At 45.6% G+C, this 20,277-nt stretch overlaps 1 protein-coding gene and 1 long non-coding RNA gene across 2 annotated transcripts in view; both read left to right on the top strand.

The window, feature by feature from the left end:
- Positions 1–20,277, top strand: part of LOC143768181 (uncharacterized) — a 124,002-nt gene that overhangs the window by 56,867 nt on the left and 46,858 nt on the right. The window contains exon 9 of the mRNA XM_077256871.1: positions 13,968–14,058. Coding sequence (XP_077112986.1) covers positions 13,968–14,058 — 91 coding nt within the window. The remainder of the gene's footprint in view (positions 1–13,967; positions 14,059–20,277) is intronic.
- LOC143767511 (uncharacterized) lies at positions 479–13,061 on the top strand. The gene is made up of 3 exons (XR_013213718.1): positions 479–538; positions 3,114–3,261; positions 12,936–13,061. It is a non-coding gene; the product is annotated as an uncharacterized LOC143767511 (long non-coding RNA).

Raw genomic sequence — 20,277 nt, 5'->3', positions numbered from 1 at the left:
GCTCTGCTCCGTACACCTCATACACACGTGGCTCCGCTCCGTACACCTCGTACACACACGGCTCCGCTCCGTACACCTCGTACACACACGGCTCCGCTCCATACACCTCGTACACACGTGGCTCCGCTCCGTACACCTCGTACACACACGGCTCCGCTCCGTACACCTCGTACACACGGCTCTGCTCCGTACACCTCGTACACACACGGCTCCGCTCCGTACACCTCGTACACACACGGCTCCGCTCCGTACACCGGCTCGTACACACACGGCTCTGCTCCGTACACCTCGTACACACACGGCTCCGCTCCGTACACCTCGTACACACACGGCACTACTACATCCACACTGTAAACCCCTCCTGACCCAACACATAAACTTCCCCTCATCCAGCACCATGACAACCAGCACAGCACAGTCCTGCATACACTGAGGCCCCTGATCATGTGACCCCTGACTCCTCCCCTCCTGTGACCTCATCACAGGTCCTGTGCGCACAGAACAGCCATATATGTGGTGTGCGGCTCTGCAGGTGGAGGTAGGTGCTGGAGATTCCCCAATACTGGGCGGGGCAGTAACCCCTTCAGTGCTGAGACTATTTCGGTGCTTTTTTTGTTGCCACTGTCTAGGAATCATACATATTTTTTAGTTATTTTTCCTCCGAGTGATAGAAGCTGCATTAACGCCTCAACAAGTGTGAATGATGCCTGAAAATTATTGTTATAGCACCATTTATTCCATGGCGCTTTCCATGTGAGGAGGGGTATACATAATAACAAGTACAATAATCTTAAACAATACAAGTCATAACTGGTACAGTAGGAGAGAGGACCCTGCCCGCGAGGGCTCACAATCTACAAGGGATGGGTGAGGATACAGTAGGTGAGGATAGAGCTGGTCATGCAGCGGTTTGGTCGATCAGTGGTTACTGCAGGTTGTAGGCTTGCCGGAAGAGGTGGGTCTTCAGGTTCTTTTTGAAGGTTTCCACGGTAGAAGAGTCTGAGAGTCTGATGTGTTGTTGTAGAGAGTTCCAGAGTACGGGTGATGCGTGAGAGAAATCTTGGATGCGATTGTGGGAAGAGGAGATAAGAGGGGAGTAGAGAAGGAGATCTTGTGAGGATCAGAGGTTGCGTGCAGGAAAGTACCGGGAGACGAGGTCACAGATGTATGGAGGAGACAGGTTGTGGATGGCCTTGTATGTCATGGTTAGGGTTTTGAACTAGAGTCTTTTGGTAATGGGGAGCCAGAGAAGGGACTGACAGAGGGGAGAGGCCGGGGAATAGTGAGTAAATTAGTCGGGCCACAGTGTTTAGAATAGATTGGAGCGGTTCTAGAGGGGAGGCCACAGAGCAGGAGGTTGCAGTAGTCAAGGCAGGAGATGATGAGGGCATGGACTACAGTTTTTGCAGATTCTAGGTTAAGGAATGTACAGATCCGTGAAATATTTTTGAGTTGAAGGCGGCAAGAAGTGGAAAGGGCCAGGATATGTGGTTTGAAGGAGAGATCAGTGTCAAGGATTACCCCGAGGCAGCGAGCTTGTGAGACTGGGGAGAGTGGGCAGCCATTTACTTTAATGGATAGGTCCGTTGCGGGGGTCGAGTGAGATGAGGGAAAGATGATGAATTCTGTTTTGTTCTGTTTAGAAATCTAGTGGAGAAGAATGATGAAATACATTGTGGGATTCTGGTTAGTAGGGAGGTGATATCTGGTCCAGAGAGGTAGATCTGTGTGTCATCAGCATAGAAGTGATACTGAAAGCCGTGAGATTCTATGAGCTGTCCGAGACCGAAGGTGTAAATGGAGAAGAGCAGGGGCCCTAGGACTGAACCTTGTGGGACTCCGACAGATAGGGGGGAGGTGAGGAGGTGGAGTGTGAGTGGGAGACGCTGAATGTCCGGTCTGTTAGGTATGGCGAGATCCAAGATAGGGCCAAGTCCGTGATACCAAGGGATGAGAGGGTCTGTAGTAATAGGGAATGGTCCACTGTCGACTTTGCACTTTTACGCTTTAAAATTAGTCTCGTGTGTGTATATATACAAATGAGACTGACACCTGAGGGAAAGATCACAGTCGTGGAGGTGTATGAGCATTTTGCACTCTGTGAGCCGCTGTCCCGGCAGCAGAGAGTGAGATTTGCTACTGAAGAGCAGTCGCCGCTCAGCTCTGCTGAATGCTGGACGTCCTGTGACCTAGTAGATTTACTAGCAGGAAAGTGAAGTCCGGCTCTTTTGGTGATCTGGCTCTGGTTGCCAAAAAAGCTGGATCCTAAATGGATCCTTATTAAGTATGTGTTCACAACAGCTGATGACGTTGCCCTGCCCACCCATGGCCAAAACTCCACCCACACATGACCAAAATTCCACCCACCTGTGGCAGAAACTCCACCTACTTGCAGTTAGCCAATTACTTTGATGATTGGGCAGAGTTTGGTTTGGGTGGGCCAGTACCCCTAATTTTTACACCCAGTGAGAGCCATTCAGAGAATTTTGCGGCTCACTGGGGTGCTGGCTCCCATCGATCACACCAGGGTTCCGCCTCTTTGTCTCGGTTACTTTGCGAACAACCCATCACTATAGCAGGAGTATTACAGAGAGCCAGTGACTGCGAGGGATGTGCTGACCGAAACGGTGGGGGCCGCTTGTATGGAAGCACCTAGAGCAGTGTTTCTCAACTCTACTCCTCAATACCTACCACAACAGGTCATGTTTTCTGGATATGGATATGTTAGTATTGCATAGGTAATGGAATTAATGTTTGAGAAGGTGATAAAATTATCACCTGTGAAATACTAAGGATATTGTGAAAACTTGACCTGTTGATGAGTCTTCAGGATCCGGAGTAACATTGATCTAGTGTTTGGCAAATCTGGTCCTTACACTGAGTGACTCACTCATTGTGATCATTGCATTACAGCTTCGTGTTGCTTTGTTGTCCACACATAAAAAAAATTGTTGGCACCTTTCCAAAATTGAGGGTAAACAACTTTGTTTCAAGCATGTGATGCTCGTTCATACTCACCTGTGGCAAGTAACAGGTGTGGGCAATATAAAAATTACACCTGGAACCAAACGGAAAGGAGAGAAGTTGACTCAATGTTTGCATTCTGTGTCTAGGTGTGCCACACTAAGCATGGATCCCTAAATCCCATTGAACACCTGTGGAGAGACCTTAAAATTGCTGTTGGGAGAAGACACCCTTCAAATAAGAGAAACTTGGAGCAGTTTTCAAAAGAAGAGTGGTCCAAAATTCCAGTTGAGAAGTGTAAGAAGCATGCTGATGGTTATAGAAAGCGATTGATTGCAGTCGTTTATTCCAAAGGGTGTGCAACCAAATATTAAAGGGAATCTGTCTCCTCATTTTTCACATATAAGCTGCGGCCATTTAGTGTACCTCAGATAAAATGGAGGCGGCTCTCTCTTTTAGTGTACCTCATTATTTTAATGTGAAAATATATGAGGGGACAGTACAAAGACCTTTCTGATGATCTTTTTAATCATAGACGGGTGACAGGGACAAGGGAGCATCCTCTACGTCTGGAGGAAAGAAGGCTTAAGCATAATAACAGACGCGGATTCTTTACTGTAAGAGCAGTGAGACTATGGAACTCTCTCCCGTATGATGTTGTAATGAGTGATTCGTTACTTAAATTTAAGAGGGGACTGGATGCCTCTCTTGAAAAGTATAATGTTACAGGGTATATACACTAGATTCCTTGATAAGGGTGTTGATCCAGGGAACTAGTCTGATTGCCGTATGTGGAGTCGGGAAGGAATTTTTTTCCCCAATGTGGAGCTTACTCTTTGCCACATGGTTTTTTTTTGCCTTCCTCTCGATCAACATGTTAGGGCATGTTAGGTTAGGCTATGGGTTGAACTAGATGGACTTAAAGTCTTCCTTCAACCTTAATAACTATGTTACTATGTATTTTATCTGAGGTACTCAAAAAGAAAGAGCCTCCACCATTTTATCTGAGGTAAACTAAAAGAGAGAGCCTCCTCCATTTTATCTGAGGTATGCTAAATGAGAGCGCCCTCAGTTATATCTAAGGTACACAGAGAGATAGAGAGAGCCTTCTCCATTTTACCTGAGGTACACTAAATGAGAGATCCTGCTCCATTTTATCTGAGGTAAACTAAAAGAGAAAGCCTCCTCCATTTTATCTGAGGTACGCTAAATGAGAGCCTCTTCCATTTTATCTGAGGTACACTAAAAGAGAGAGCCTCCTCCATTTTATCTGAGGTATGCTATATGAGAGCGTCCTCAGTTATATCTGAGGTACACAGAGAGAGAGCCTTCTCCATTTTATCTAACATACAATAAATGAGAGAGCCTCCTCCATTTTATCTGAGGTACACTAAAGACTTCGTTTTTCCAAACTAAATAGCCCCAAGTGTAATAACCTATCTTGGTACTGCAGACCCCCCCAGTCCTCTAATAACCTTGGTCGCTCTTCTCTGCACCCGCTCTAGTTCAGCTATGTCTTTCTTATACACCGGAGACCAGAACTGTGCACAGTATTCTAAGTGTGGTCGAACTAGTGACTTGTATAGAGGTAAAATTATGTTCTCCTCATGAGCATCTATGCCTCTTTTACTGCATCCCATTATTTTATTTGCCTTTGTAGCAGCTGCCTGACACTGGCCACTAAATGTGAGTTTGTCATCCACCCATACTCCCAGGTCTTTTTCATTGACGGTTTTGCCCAGAGTTTTAGAATTAAGCACATAGTTATACATCTTATTACTTCTACCCAAGTGCATGACCTTACATTTATCCCCATTAAAACTCATTTGCCATTTATCAGCCCAAGCTTCTAGTTTACATAAATCATCCTGTAATATAAAATTGTCCTCCTCTGTATTGATTACCCTGCAGAGTTTAGTGTCGTCTGCAAATATTGAAATTCTACTCTGTATGCCCCCTACAAGGTCATTAATAAATATGTTAAAAACAAAAGGGCCCAATACTGACCCCTGTGGTACCCCACTGCTAACCGCGACCCAGTCCGAGTGTGCTCCATTAATAACCACCCTTTGTTTCCTATCCCTGAGCCAGCTCTCAATCCACTTACACATATTTTCCCCTATCCCCATTATTCTCATTTTATGTATCAACCTTTTGTGTGGCACCATATCAAAAGCTTTTGAAAAGTCCATATACACTACATCCACTGGGTTCCCTTGGTCCAGTCCGGAACTTACCTCTTCATAGAAATTGATCAGCTTAGTCTGACAGGAACGGTCCCTAATAATAATATAATAATAATAATTTGTATTTATATGGCGCCAACATATTCCGCAGCCCTTTACAAATTATAGAGGGGACTTGTACAGACAATAGACATTACAGCATAACAGAAATCACAGTTCAAAATAGATACCAGGAGGAATGAGGGCCCTGCTCGCAAGCTTACAAACTATGAGGAAAAGGGGAGACACGAGAGGTGGATGGTAACAATTGCTTTCGTTATTTGGACGAGCCATAGTGTAAGGCTCGGGTGTTCATGTAAAGCTGCATGAACCAGTTAGGCTACGTTCACATTTGCGTTGCGTCGGGCGCAGGTTCGGCGGCGCATGCGTCATGCGCCCCTATATTTAACATGGGGGCGCATGGATATGCGTTGTCTTGCGTTTTGTGACGCATGCGTCATTTTTGGCGCAAGCGTCAGGGCGCACAGGACGCTGCATGATGCATTTTTTTTGCGCCGAAAATCATGCCAAAATTGGACGCATGCGTCACAAAAAGCTGCGTTTTGCATGCGTTGTGCGTTGCGTCGCCGACGCTGCGCCGCACAACACAAATGTGAACGTAGCCTTAACTGTCCCTAGTAAACCCGTGCTGATATTGGGTGATGAGGTTATTCCTCTTCAGATACTCCAGTATAGCATCCCTTAGAATGCCCTCCAGGATTTTACCCACAGTAGAGGTTAAGCTTACTGGCCTATAATTACCGAGTTCAGTTTTTGTCCCCTTTTTGAATATTGGCACCACATTTTCTATACACCAATCCTGTGGTACAGACCCTGTTATTATGGAGTCTTTAAAGATTAAAACTAATGGTCTATCAATGACTGTACTTAATTCCTGCAGTACTCGGGGGTGTATCCCATCCGGGCCCAAAAAATCGAGGAGGCTCTCTCTTTTAGTGTACCTCAAAATGGAAGATCTCTCATTTAGTGTGCTTCAGATAAAATGGAGGAGGCTCTCTCTTTTAGTGTACCTCAGATAAAATGGACTACGTTCTCTCTTTGGCCGGAGTTACACTTAACATATGAAAAATTAGTCCGATTTTCTCGGCCGAGAGATGCACAAATGTTCTCCATATGGTCATCCGTGTATACTGCATTTGCAATGTGATGATGCGATTTCCTTGTATCTATGTATCCGTATGACATCCGTATGGAATCTGTATGACATGCGTATGGCTTTACATTTCACACTGCTTTTCTCCAATGAATTTAATGGCTCAATGAGCTGAACTGAGGAAAATGTGTGCTTATTTGTTGCAAGTCACAGTGATGGTCCGTGTGGTGTCCGATTTTTTTCTCGCATCCATAGACTTGCATTGGCGAGACTCGGGTGATATACGCATACAATTGCAGATGCTGTGATTTCATTCGCACTTCGAATACGCCCGAGAAAAAAACGGTGATGTGAGCTGCCCCATAGATTAACAGTGGTCCGAGTGCTATGCAATGTTTTCTCGCATATTATTATTATTATTATTATTATTATTTATATAGCACCAATTATTCCATGGTGCTGTACATGAGAAAATGGGTTACGTACAGGGTTATAGATATCGTTTACAGTAAGCCAAATTACAATGACAGACCGGTACAGAGGGGAGAGGACCCTGTCCTTGCGGACTTACATTCTACGGGATAGCACTCGTCCGTATTCTACGCTAGTGTGGCTCCGGCATTTTAGTGTACCTCAGAGAAAATGGAGGAGTATCTCTCTTTCAGTGTACCTCAGAGAAAATGGAGGAGGCTCTCTCTCTTTATAACATGTCTTCTCCTCTATCATCTCCCTGACAGAACTGACTGGCATGCTGCTTTTCTCTGGCTCCTTGTGGTTAATGGGTACTTAGTTTTCTCCGTGCAGAATAATTTAACCTCTTAAGGATCTAGATTTTTTTTTTTATTTTGCACTTTTGTTTTTTGCTTTCTTTGTTCCAAGAGCCACAACTTTTGTATTTTTTTATCTCCATTTGAAGTCATATTTTTCTGGGACAAGTTGTTATTTGAACATACCTCCCAACTTTTGAATAAGGCAAAGAGGGAAAAAGGTAGTGGCGTGCGCAGCGCATCGTGGCAAATTTTTGGCCACGCCCTGACGACACCCATTTCGCAACTAGTCACACCCATTTCACAACTAGTCACACACATATCCACGCCCCAACCACACACATTTAGCACTGCTGATCACACTGTTTCATAAACAATAATTATAAACAGAGAAAAATATGGCCACACAGTGATCCATACTGTATAATGGCCATACATGATGCTCAATACTGTATAATGGCATCACAGTGCTCCATACTGTATAATGACCACACATAATGCTCAATACTGTATAATGGCCACACAGTGCTCCATAATGTATAATGGCCCCACATGATGCTGCGTAGAGTATAATGGCAACACATGATGCTCCATACTGTATAATGGCAACACATGATGCTCAATTCTGTATAATAACCACACAGTGCTCCATAGTGTATAATGGCCCCACATGATGCTCCATATAATATAATATTCCCCAGTTGGGACTTCCGGCCGCTGTCCCCGAATCCCATAAGGCACCACGGCAGTGTCACTTGCGCAGTTCGAGGCCGCAAGGCCTCGAACTGTGCCTGCTCAAGTGATATTCACGTCACTGCTATTCTTGCGCATGCGCAGTAACTGCCACAACTGCGCGCTTTACCCGATCTACCCGCACATGCATGGTAACAACATGGCTGTTACTGCACCTGCGTGGGAAATAGCGGTGACGTCTATTTTTTCACTGCACTCCCGATGCAATAGCATCGGGCCTATTTCTAGTACTGTATAATGGCCACACATGATGCTCCATACTGTATAATGGCCACACAGTGCTCCATACTGTATAATGGCACCATATGATGCTCAATACTGTATAATGGCCACACAGTGCTCCATACTGTATAATGGCCACACAGTGCTGCATACTGTATAATGGCCACACATTGCTCCATACTGTATAATGGCCACACATGATGCTGCGTACTGTATAATGGCCCAACATGATGCTGCGTACAATATAATGGCCCCACATGACGATGCCAGTGTACAGTCGGGGCTGTAGATGTGTCCCAGCAGCTCTGCTTACAATGCAGGCAAAGATTTCACCACCCGTCGCTGTCCACACTGCTGCCTCACAGATCCTGCACATTGCAATGTAGCCCAGCTCTGCGAACTCTGCATGCGGTCAGACAACACCACTATCTACTGGCTCCACTCCATAACTGCTGTAGTATATAAAGGATACATACAGTATATATACATATATATATATATATATATATATATATATATATATATATATATATATATACTAGATGGTGGCCCGATCGGGTATTCTAGTATATGTATGTCCACGTAGTATATTGCCCAGCCACGTAGTATATTGCCCAGTGACGTAGTATATTGCCCAGCCACGTAGTATATTGCCCAGCCACGTAGTATATTGCCCAGCCACGTAGTATATTGCCCAGCCACGTAGTATATTGCCCAGCCACGTAGTATATTGCACAGCGACATAGTATATTGCCCAGCGACGTAGTATATTGCCCAGCGACGTAGTATATTGCCCAGTGACGTAGTATACAGCATAGAGCCACGCAGTATATTGCCCAATGACGTAGTATATTGCCCAGTGACGTAGTATATTGCCAAGTGACGTAGTATACAGCACAGAGCCACGTAGTATATTGCACAGCGACGTAGTATACAGCACAGAGCCACGTAGTATATTGCCCAGCTACGTAGTATATTGCCCAGCCACGTATGTCACAGGTTAAAAAAATAAAAAATAAACATATACTCACCTTCCGCAGGCGCGCTGTAGTTCTATCGCCTGTGTGGGGTGCAGGCGGCAGCTTCCGGTCCCAGGGTGTGATGACGTCGCGGTCACGTGACCGTGATGTCATGGCAGGTCCTTTTCGCGGAAGTGCGCAGGACCTGTGATGATGTCGCTGTCACATGACCGTCTCGCGGTCACATGACCGTGATGTCACGGCAGGTCCTTCTCGCGCAGGACTTGTGATGACGTCGCGGTCACATGACCGTGACGTCACGGCAGGTCCTTCTCCCAGACCATCCTTGCCATCGGAACGTGCCGCTTGCATGGACCGGCAAGAGCATCGCGAGGAGCGGGAAAGGCGGCGGAAGGTGAGTATCTAATGATTTTTAATTTTTTTTATTATTTTTAACAGATGTTTTTACTATTGACGCTGCATAGGCTGCGTCAATAGTAAAAACTTGGTCACACAGGGTTGATAGCGGCGGTAACGGAGTGCGTTACCCGCGGCATAACGAGGTCCGTTACCGCCGGCATTAACCCTGTGTGAGCGGTGACCGGAGGGGTGTATGCGGGCGCCGGGCACTGAGTGCGGGGAGTAAGGAGCAGCCATTTTCTTCCAGATTGTACGCGTCGCTGATTGGTCGTGGCAATGGTCGTGGGTGTTTTTCCACGACCAATCAGCGACTTGGATTCCATGACAGACAGAGGCCGCGACCAATGAATATCCGTGACAGACAGAAGGACAGACAGACAGAAAGACGGAAGTGACCCTTAGACAAGTATATAGTAGATATATATATATATATATATATATATATATATATATATACATACTAGATGGTGGCCTGATTCTAACGCATTGCGTATTCTAGAATATGTATGTAGTTTATTTATGAAGTTCTCAGAATAATGCAATTTATGCAAAGGATTCGGCCGGCCGGGTGCGACCATATAGCGAAGCGTGGTTCAAATTCCGCGCCAATTCGTGGGTGGACTGCGACTGTCGATGATTGTTCGCGGCCGGGCGTGACCAATCAGTGAAGCCAGGGCCGGCTCCAGGTTTTTGAGGGCCCCAGGCGAAAGAGTCTCAGTGGGCCCACGTAGTATATAACACAGCCACGTAGTATATAGCACAGCCACGTAGTATATTGCCCAGCCACATAGTATATAGCACAGCCCATGTAGTAAATAGCACAGACACATATTATATTGCCCAGCCACGTAGTATATTGCCCAGCCACGTAGTATATTGCCCAGCCACGTAGTATATAGCACAGACACGTAGTATATTGCCAAGCCACGTAATATATAGCACAGCCATGTAGTATATTGCACAGCCACGTAATATATTGCACAGCCACGTAGTATATAGCACAGCCACATAATATATAGCACAGAGACGTAGTATATAACACTGCCCATGCAGTATATAACGCAGGCCACGTAGTATAGCGCACAGCAATGTAGTATATTGCCCAGCCACGTAATATATACCGCAGCCACGTAGTATATAGCACAGTCCACATAGTATATAGCACAGAGATGTAGTATATAACACAGTGCATGCAGTATCTAACAGCCCACGTAATATATAGCAATATGAGCACCATATCCCTGTTAAAAAAATAATTAAAATCTACTATATAATTGTCTAAGGGTCACTTCCGTCTGTCTGTCTGTCCTTCTGTCTGTCACGGATATTCATTGGTCATGGAATCCAAGTCGCTGATTAGTCGTGGCAAAACGCCCACGACCATTGCCACGACCAATCAGCGACGCGTACAATCTGGAAGAAAATGGCTGCTCCTTACTCCCCGCACTCAGTGCCCGGCGCCCGCATACACCCCTCCGGTCAAGGCTCACACAGGGTTAATGCCGGCGGTAACGGACCGCGTTATGCCGCGGGTATCGCACTCCGTTACCGCCGCTATTAACCCTGTGTGACCAAGTTTTTACTATTGACGCAGCCTATGCAGCGTCAATAGTAAAAACATCTAATGTTAAAAATAATAAAAGAAAAAAAAAAATCATTAGATACTCACGTTCCGCCGCCTTTCCTGCTCCTCGCGATGCTCCGGCCGGTCCATGCAAGCGGCACGTTCCAGTGGCAAGGATGGTCTGGGAGAAGGACCTGCCATGATGTCACGGTCATGTGACCGCGGCGTCATCACAAGTCCTGTGCGAGAAGGACCTGCCGTGACGTCACGGTCATGTGACCGCGACACGGTCATGTGACCGCGACACGGTCATGTGACCGCGACGTCATCACAGGTCCTGCGCGCTTGCGCGAAAAGGACCTGCCATGACGTCACGGTCACGTGACCGTGACGTCATCACACCCTGGGACCGGAAGCTGCCGCCTGCACCCCACACAGGCGACAGAACTACAACGCGCCTGCGGAAGGTGAGTATATGTTTATTTTTTATTTTTTTAACCTGTGACATACGTGGCTGGGCAATATACTACGTAGCTGGGCAATATACTACGTGACTGCCCAATATACTACATGGCTGGGCAATATACTACGTGGCTCTGTGCTGTATCCTACATCGCTGTGCAGTATACTACGTGGCTCTGTGCTGTATACTATGTCACTTGGCAATATACTACGTCACTGGGCAATATACTACGTCATTGGGCAATATACTACGTGGCTCTGTGCTGTATACTACGTCACTGGGCAATACACTACGTGGCTCTGTGCTGTATACTACGTCACTGGGCAATATACTACGTCGCTGGGCAATATACTACGTCGCTGGGCAATATACTACGTGGCTGTGCAATATACTACGTCTCTGGGCAATATACTACGTGGCTGGGCAATATACTACGTGGCTGGGCAATATACTACGTGGCTGTGCAATATACTACGTCTCTGGGCAATATACTACGTGGCTGGGCAATATACTACGTGGCTGGGCAATATACTACGTCACTGGGCAATATACTAGTGCCTGGGCAATGTACTACGTGGACATACATATTCTAGAATACCCGATGCATTAGAATCGGGCCACCATCTAGTAAAAAATAATTATATACTCACCCTCCGTCGCCCCCTGGATCCAGCCCAGGTGTTTACCAATGCTCCTCGCGATGCTCCGGTCCCAAGAGTGCATTGCGGTCTCGCGAGATGATGACGTACCGGTCTCGCGAGACTACTACGTCATCATCTCGCGAGACCGCAATGCATGGACCGGACCGTCGTGAGGAGCGGGAAAGGCCTGGGCTGGATCCGGGGGCTGACAGAAGGTGAGTATATAATGATTTTTTTATTTTTGTTATTATTTTTAACATGAGATCTTTTTACTATTGATGCTGCATAGGCAAGGTAAGCTACCATAAAAGCAGACTATAATACTCACTACCGTTTTATTTAAAAAAAAAATCCTATTTTCCTGCCCAAAATTTGGTGTTTGTCTCATAATCCGCAAAATACAGTATAGATATTTTTATTTTATTATTTAGTTCTAGGGGATTTAAACCTGCAATCTTTTTATGGCTTATACTATGTTCAACAAAATCATTATAGCTGCAAGTACTATAATTGAGGTTCTCCTTTGCAGCTCAATCTGTGGCTGTCATTCATAGGAGGACCTTCACTTTGTGCTAACAAACTCCCTTTAATTTCTGGAGTTGAAGAGTAAATACCGTATGTAAAGGGGTTGTCGCATTACCAAAATTTGTGAAAGCGCACTTTTCAATTGGTTTACATGCTTAATTATTGTAATTGGAAGAGAGGATTCGCCATTTTCCTTTTTTGCCCAGGGCACCAAAATATCTTGCTTTGACCATGACAGATTGAGTTGTATTTTGTTACCAGTTTGAGTGCAATCTTTCTGAGCATCAGTTTACATCAGCTCATTTTCTTCCCATTCAGGTCCCCACAATATCGGATCCACTCAGAAAATGTTCCTGATTGACCCGTCAAGGATGGATAGGGACAGAAGCAATATGGAAGAGAGGATATTATACCTCACCCTAGAGATCCTCTTCCGGCTTACTGGAGAGGTGAGAGATTCTGATGACGTCACATTACATCATTCTTATCTATGGGAATAACAGATGGACAGAACTGGAGAGGTGAGGACTCTGGAAATGTCTGTAGTGAGATTTATTAATGTGTCTCTCCATAACCAGGATTACACAGTAGTGAAGAAGACCTCTAGTGAGCGCTGTCAGACCCCTGTGTCTGAGGGATGGGGAAGACCCATGAGCCCGATCACAGGACCTCCACCTCATCCCCTGATACATGAGGACATCAATGACCAGAAGATCCTAGAACTTGCCTACAAGATGATTGAGCTGCTGACTGGAGAGGTGACACTGCTGGGAATGCTGGGGCATTGTACTGTCTGTAACACTATGAAGGGATCGGGGAGATGACAGTATCATTGTATGTGTCAGGTTCCAATAAGGTGTCAGGATGTCTCCATCTATTTCTCCATGGAGGAGTGGGAGTATTTAGAAGGACACAAAGATCTGTACGAGGACGTCATGATGGAGGTTCCCCAGCTCCTCACATCACCAGGTAATAACAGGACTAAATACACACGGCCTATAATTATCTGTATGTAAAAAATGAATTCAGTCCTTGTATGTGTTTCTTCCAGTTCTATCCAGTAAGAGGACAACACCAGAGAGCTGTCCCCGTCCTCTTCTTCCACAGGACTGTAAACAAGAAAATACCAATGTTCCTCAGGATCATCAGGTAGATGGAGAGAAGGTGTCATGAGATCTCTCCTATGATGTGTAGACAGCTGTGAAGATCTTGTGCTCAGTCTTGTTTTATCCACCAGTATTATATGTTTTATACTTGATAATAATGAGAACGGAGGAGATGGCAGGATTAGAGCTGATCATAGATGGGACTTCTCCATCTTGTCTGTGACTTTTACATTATTTGTTTCAGAGTAAAGATCTGAGCCATATTAATACTACGGAGACATATGTGAGGGGTGATGAGCGGTGTGAAGAGGAGATTCCTGCAGATAACCGCCCAGGTGAGTACTAACCACTAAATGCAGAGAAGGCACATATTCTTCTATGTCACTAGCTGCTACTATTTTATTTAGATTTTTTTTTTTTTTTCCATTTCACCTACTTCAACAAAAATTCTACTTAAATATGGATTCAATTATACTATTATAGTGATAACACAATTTGTGCATTTACAATATGGACACTGCAGCATTTACAATATGGACGTCACTTCCCCAGCATCTGACCCGTCTGTGAAACGAAGAGTCATCAGTGACCTTAAAGGGAACCTGTCACCTGAATTTGGCGGGACCAGTTTTGGGTCATATGGGCGGGGTTTTCGGGTGTTTGATTCACCCTTTCCTTGCATGCTGGCCGCAATATTGGATTGAAGTTCATTCTCTGTCCTCCATAGTAGACGCCTGCGTAAGGCAATATTGCCTTGCGCAGGCGTGTACTCCGGAGGACAGAGAATGAACTTCAATCCAATATTGCGGCCAGCATGCAGCCAGCGGGTAAGGAAAGGGTGAATCAAACACCCGAAAACCCCACCCATATGACCCAAAACTGGTCCCGCCAAATTCAGGTGACAGGTTCCCTTTAATTTCAGGTTCTGGGCTAGACCCTGCGTCGGTTGTCCATTTTAACTGATGCTAAGTAAATTCACTGTGCAATTTGCACATGGCCAATGCGCTCTCTTGCCAGCAACAGAGCGCACTGTCTGTACAAGTTGTAAGAATACTCAGTGTACAGAGACCAGCATAGCCTCACACCCCCTCTCATGTGATGCCACTTGCGAAGGGGCTGCTGATCTTTGCATTCTAAGTAATCCTTTTACAAAGCACACTAACAGTGCGCTCTTCTGCCGGCTCTTTAATTCTGATCAGAGTCGGCAAAAGAGCGCATTGTCATTGTGCACATCACACAGTGACAAGAATCTATTGAGGATTCATTGGAATTGACAACTGGCGCATTCTGACAATGGACGCATGCTTAGTAATGCAACGAGTAGCCCAGCCCCTGAAATGATGGACAGTGACGACACTTAGTTCCTGGGAGGGGACAGAAGCTGCACCAGTGACTGTAGCCTCTGCCCTCTAATGACCCTTGTTTGAAAATCCCAGCATGCACAGGGATTCTCAAACAATGCATCATCAAAAAGGAAGTAGTTAAAAAACAATTAAACAATTGGTCTAGTTAGGAAGGATAGGGACTTTTTAATTACATTATATTAGAAAATTGATCAGACGACTATGACGTTAAATAGTTAGACCTGTAGAATGAAAATGAATTTATGTTTCAGACCACCCCTTTAAGGATTGCAACAATTCATAATGATTTCCACTAGGTGTTGAGATAATTCTGTAAAACTATTGTCCTATGCAGAAGCAGGATCATTAAATACTTTCTTAGTAGTAAGGTTAAAACTTTATCAGTTTCAACCTATAGCCTAACATGTTGATCCAGGGGAAGACAAAAACCGCATGACCAGACGCTAACTTGTTGTGGCAGTTAGTCTCACTGTTCTCAACTTAAAGAATCTGTCTGTAGTGATGATTGAACCTTCTTTCCTCTAGATCTCCGTATGGCCTCTTTCCCGGTGGTGTACCATCTTTTTAGGATACATAAAAGCATGATTGATTATCCTTTTGTGCACTTCTAAAAAAAATGGGCATTGGTCAGAACAGAGGCCTTTCAGTGTCTAAAGAGACTCCATTTGCCTCATTACATTGAATGGTTCTTTCGGAAGTTTGGCCTGAATAGTGTATTTCTCAGATTTAGACAGAAGCCTTCACATAACTGCAAAAAATGTGACTCTAGCGTTAAAAGTGATCTAAACGTTATGCACCCCACAATGGTACCAATAAAAGCATCACATCAACACACACAAAAAAAAGCCCCACTCCGGTGCGTCATCTGTCATATGAAATATAGGAGCATTTCCACTTTACTGGTGTTATGCTGTAAGAATCAGGCTGCACTCAGACGTCACCCGAGTGCAGTCCTATTTGAGTGTGACAATTCAAAGAGGGAAAACGGAGAGTGGACCCTCTAGACCGCGACGACGAACCCCTCACGGACGAGCTGACCAGATAGACCGCCCCCTATACAGGGAGAGTTATTGGCAGGCCCGTGAGGGACTATCGCCACGGAAGCTGGAGGACCAGGACGGGAGAAGACCAAGAAGAGGCGGAGATAGTAGGAACACAGGATAGGTGAGTACTGCAGAGAAACAGGACTGATGGGTAAACTGCAGCAGTGCAGGGACTGGCGGAGGAACTGAGGAAACGCAGAGGCTAGCAGGATAAACCCAAAGTCAGAGGGAAAACGAACTTCACAGAGACTAAGAGCGGCCAGGAACCCCTGAAGGAACAAATGATAACAAGGCACAGAGGGATGGCAGGAAGCAGTTTAATTACCTAAAGGCAGGGTAGCACTTCCAGGTAACAGACCTCCAGAACCATAGAGAGGACAATAAGGAGGACCGACTTCCGGGTACTAGTCCTCCAGGACCATAGAGGAGACGAAGAGGAGGACCGACAGAAGATCAGAAGTGCACACGCGCAGCACTGAACCTGGTATGCACGCGCGCACGAGAAGCAGAGGCCGGGAGCGAGCGCGGAGGAAGAGACGCTGACTGGGGAGGCGGCAGCAGCGGTATGATAGTACCCCCGTCTTTACATACCTCCTTCCTCTTTAGGCCAGAAAGAAACTTAGCTAAAATTCGAGGAGCCTGAATATTCTCCCGAGGCTCCCAGGATCTCTCCTCAGGACTGAAACCCTTCCAGTCGACCAAAAACAAAGTTCTACCTCTAATTTTTTTCATGGCCAAAATGTCCTTAACCTCAAAAACATTGTCTGCGGAAACAGGCGAAGGTGAAGAAAGAGTCGAGGTGTGAAACTGATTAAAAACTACAGGCTTAAGGTGAGATACATGAAAGGAATTAGGGATACGAAGAGAGTTTGGTAACTTAAGTTTGTAAGAAACGTTGTTAATACGTGCCAAAACCTCGAAAGGACCAATATAACGGGGACCCAGTTTATGTGAAGGGATTTTAAGGCGAATAAATCTAGAAGAAAGCCAGACCTTATCCCCAGGATGGAACACAGGAGAATCGAGACACCTTTTATCTGCATGCCTCTTCATCCTATGCTGAGCTAGTTCGAGAGCAGACTTGGTCTCCTGCCAAACCCTGGAGAATTCTCTAGACAGAAGATCTGCCGCCGGCACAGTAGAGACAGGAGTAACTGGTAGAGGAAGACCAGGGTGTTGTCCGTAGACGACAAAAAATGGAGATTTGGTAGAAGCTTCGCTGGTGTGGTTATTATAAGAAAACTCGGCCCATGGTAGTAAGTCTGACCAATCATTTTGATGAGCGTTGGAGAAATGCCGGAGATAAGTAACCAGGATCTGATTGGTACACTCCACTTGGCAGTTGGACTGTGGATGATAGGCCGAAGAAAAATCAAGCGAAATGTTCAGTGACTTACAGAGAGATCTCCAGAAACGAGCGGTAAACTGAACTCCCCGGTCAGAAACAATGTGCTGTGGAAGACCATGAATGCGAAAAATATGTTGAACAAAAATCTTCGCCAGTTCAGGAGCAGAAGGCAGACCAGGATGAGCAATGAAATGTGCCATTTTAGAAAAACGGTCCACAACCACGAGGATGACGGTACAACCACAGGAACGAGGCAGATCAGTTAAGAAATCCATTGCAATATGTTGCCACGGAGCAGAAGGCACTGGAAGAGGAAGAAGAAGCCCGGAAGGAAGCCGCCTGTGTACTTTGTTCTTGGCACAGGAAGGACAAGAGACCACAAAAGCTTGGACATCCTTCAAAAGAGTCGGCCACCAGTAGTAATGAGATATTAGATCAAGGGTTTTCTTGAAACCGACATGTCCCGCTAGCTTGGAAGCATGTCCCCAGAGTAACACACGTCTCCTGTTCCTCTCAGAAACGAAAGTCTTACCCGGAGGTAAAGAGGTCATAGATACTGTAGCAAGTGTGATGATTCTAGCGGGGTCAATGATGTGCGAGGATTCCTCCTCAGTGTCCACCGACAAGAAGGACCTGGATAGAGCGTCAGCTTTGAAGTTCCTTTCTCCAGGCAGGAAGCGAATTTCAAAGTCAAATCGGGCAAAGAACAAGGCCCACCTGGCCTGTCGTGGATTCAGTCGGTGCGCTGAACGGATGTATGCCAAATTCTTATGATCTGTAAAGATGACAAAGGGATGTAAGGCTCCTTCCAACAGATATCTCCACTCCTCTAAGGCCAATTTAATGGGCAAAAGTTCTCTGTCACCAATGGAATAATTTCTTTCAGAAGAAGAGAAACTCTTGGAGACCACAGGGCACAAGATGACCAGTAGAAGACTTCTGAGAAAGCACAGCTCCGGCACCGACAGCAGAGGCGTCAACCTCTAGGAAGAAGGGTTTATTAGCTTCAGGGCGATGGAGTAAAGGAGCGGAGGCGAATGCTTCTTTGAGAGAGTGGAAAGCTTTTTCAGCCTCTGCTGGCCAAAGACGAGGATTGGCACCCTTTTTTATCAAAGAGGAGATGGAAGCCGACAAGGAGGAGAAATGAGGAATAAATTGCCGATAGTAATTCGCGAATCCTAGAAAGCGCTGAATCGCCTTAACCCCAAGCGGACGTGGCCAGTTGATTACGGCAGAAACTTTAGCCGGGCCCATACACAGACCAGAATCAGAGATGATGAAGCCCAGGAACGGCAGGGACGACTGTTCGAAGGCACACTTCTCAAGTTTAGCATACAGACAATTCTCCCTCAGACGGAGAAGAACTTGCCGCACATGTCTCCTATGAGAAAGCAGATCCGGTGAAAACACAAGGATGTCGTCCAAGTACACCACTACACAGGTGTAAAGTAGGTCCCGAAAATCATTCACCAACTCTTGAAAAACTGCAGGAGCATTACACAAGCCGAAAGGCATCACCAAATACTCATAATGAGCGTCTCTGGTGTTAAACGCAGTCTTCCATTCGTCTCCCGAACGAATTCGGATCAAGTTGTAAGCTCCTCTGAGATCCAGTTTTAGTGAAGATTCGTGCTCCACGCAGACGATCAAAAAGTTCTGGGATGAGAGGAAGTGGATACTTGTTTTTAATGGTGATGTCATTGAGGCCACGGTAATCAATGCAGGGACGAAGGGAACCGTCCTTCTTCTTGACGAAGAAAAAACCAGCGCCTGCAGGTGAGGAGGATTTCCGTATAAAGCCTCTGGCCAGATTCTCTTGAATGTATTCAGACATGGCTAGAGTCTCGGAGGGTGACAGAGGATAAATACGACCTCTAGGAGGAGTAGAGCGGGATACAAGATCTATCAGACAGTCGTAAGGGCGATGCGGAGGTAAGACCTCTGCTTCCTTTTTGTTGAAAACGTCTGAAAAAGAGTGATAAGCTGCGGGTAGATTCGCTAGTTCCGGAGCCGAGGGAGAGAGACTAGCAGGCTTGACGGGAAGCAGGCATCTGTTTTGACAAAACTGTCCCCAGGATAGGACGTCCCCAGTACGCCAATTCAGAGTAGGTTCATGGTTTCTTAGCAGGGCCGGACTGGGACTAAAATTCAGCCCTGGCATTTGAAGTTACACAGGCCCACTTGTCACATGGTGACTGTATAATATCTTTGTACACTTGTAGGCAGGGCCGGTTTTAGGCAAAGTGGGGCCCTAGGCAAAGTTTAAAATGGGTCCCCAAATGCTAACATATTGCACATCACACAGAAGCCTTTCTGTTGTATTTACGTGCGCTGAGTTCAGGCCGCTAAACGAGTTTGATCGACAATACTGAAGTTGTTCAACGCTTGTTTCCCGGCCTCTTTCCACCAGCTGAGGAATAATGATGAGACAGAACGATCACTAATAGATCACCATACAGTATCATGTTTTCAGCAGCACATCTACAGTTTACACTGGCAATGTGCTGCTGACAACAAGGCTTTTTGTTCCAGCAAAAACAATCCGAATATGCAGCATTTTACTTGTTTAGTAAAATACACCCCATAGTCCTCCATATATTATAATGTGCTCCATAGTCCTCCATATAGTATAATACACTCCCTATAGTCCTCCATATATTAAAATACACTGCTCAGTCCTCCACATAGTATAATACACTCCTCATAGTCCTCCATATAGCATAATACATTCCTCATAGTCCTCCATATAGCATAATACAATCCTCATAGTGCTCCATATAGTATAATGCACCGCCACAG

The sequence above is a fragment of the Ranitomeya variabilis genome, chromosome 4, assembly GCF_051348905.1.
Source record: "Ranitomeya variabilis isolate aRanVar5 chromosome 4, aRanVar5.hap1, whole genome shotgun sequence".
In the NCBI taxonomy this organism is placed as follows: Eukaryota; Metazoa; Chordata; class Amphibia; order Anura; family Dendrobatidae; genus Ranitomeya; species Ranitomeya variabilis.
Note: the sequence above shows the minus strand (reverse complement) of the source record. Positions and strands in the feature narration are given on the sequence as shown.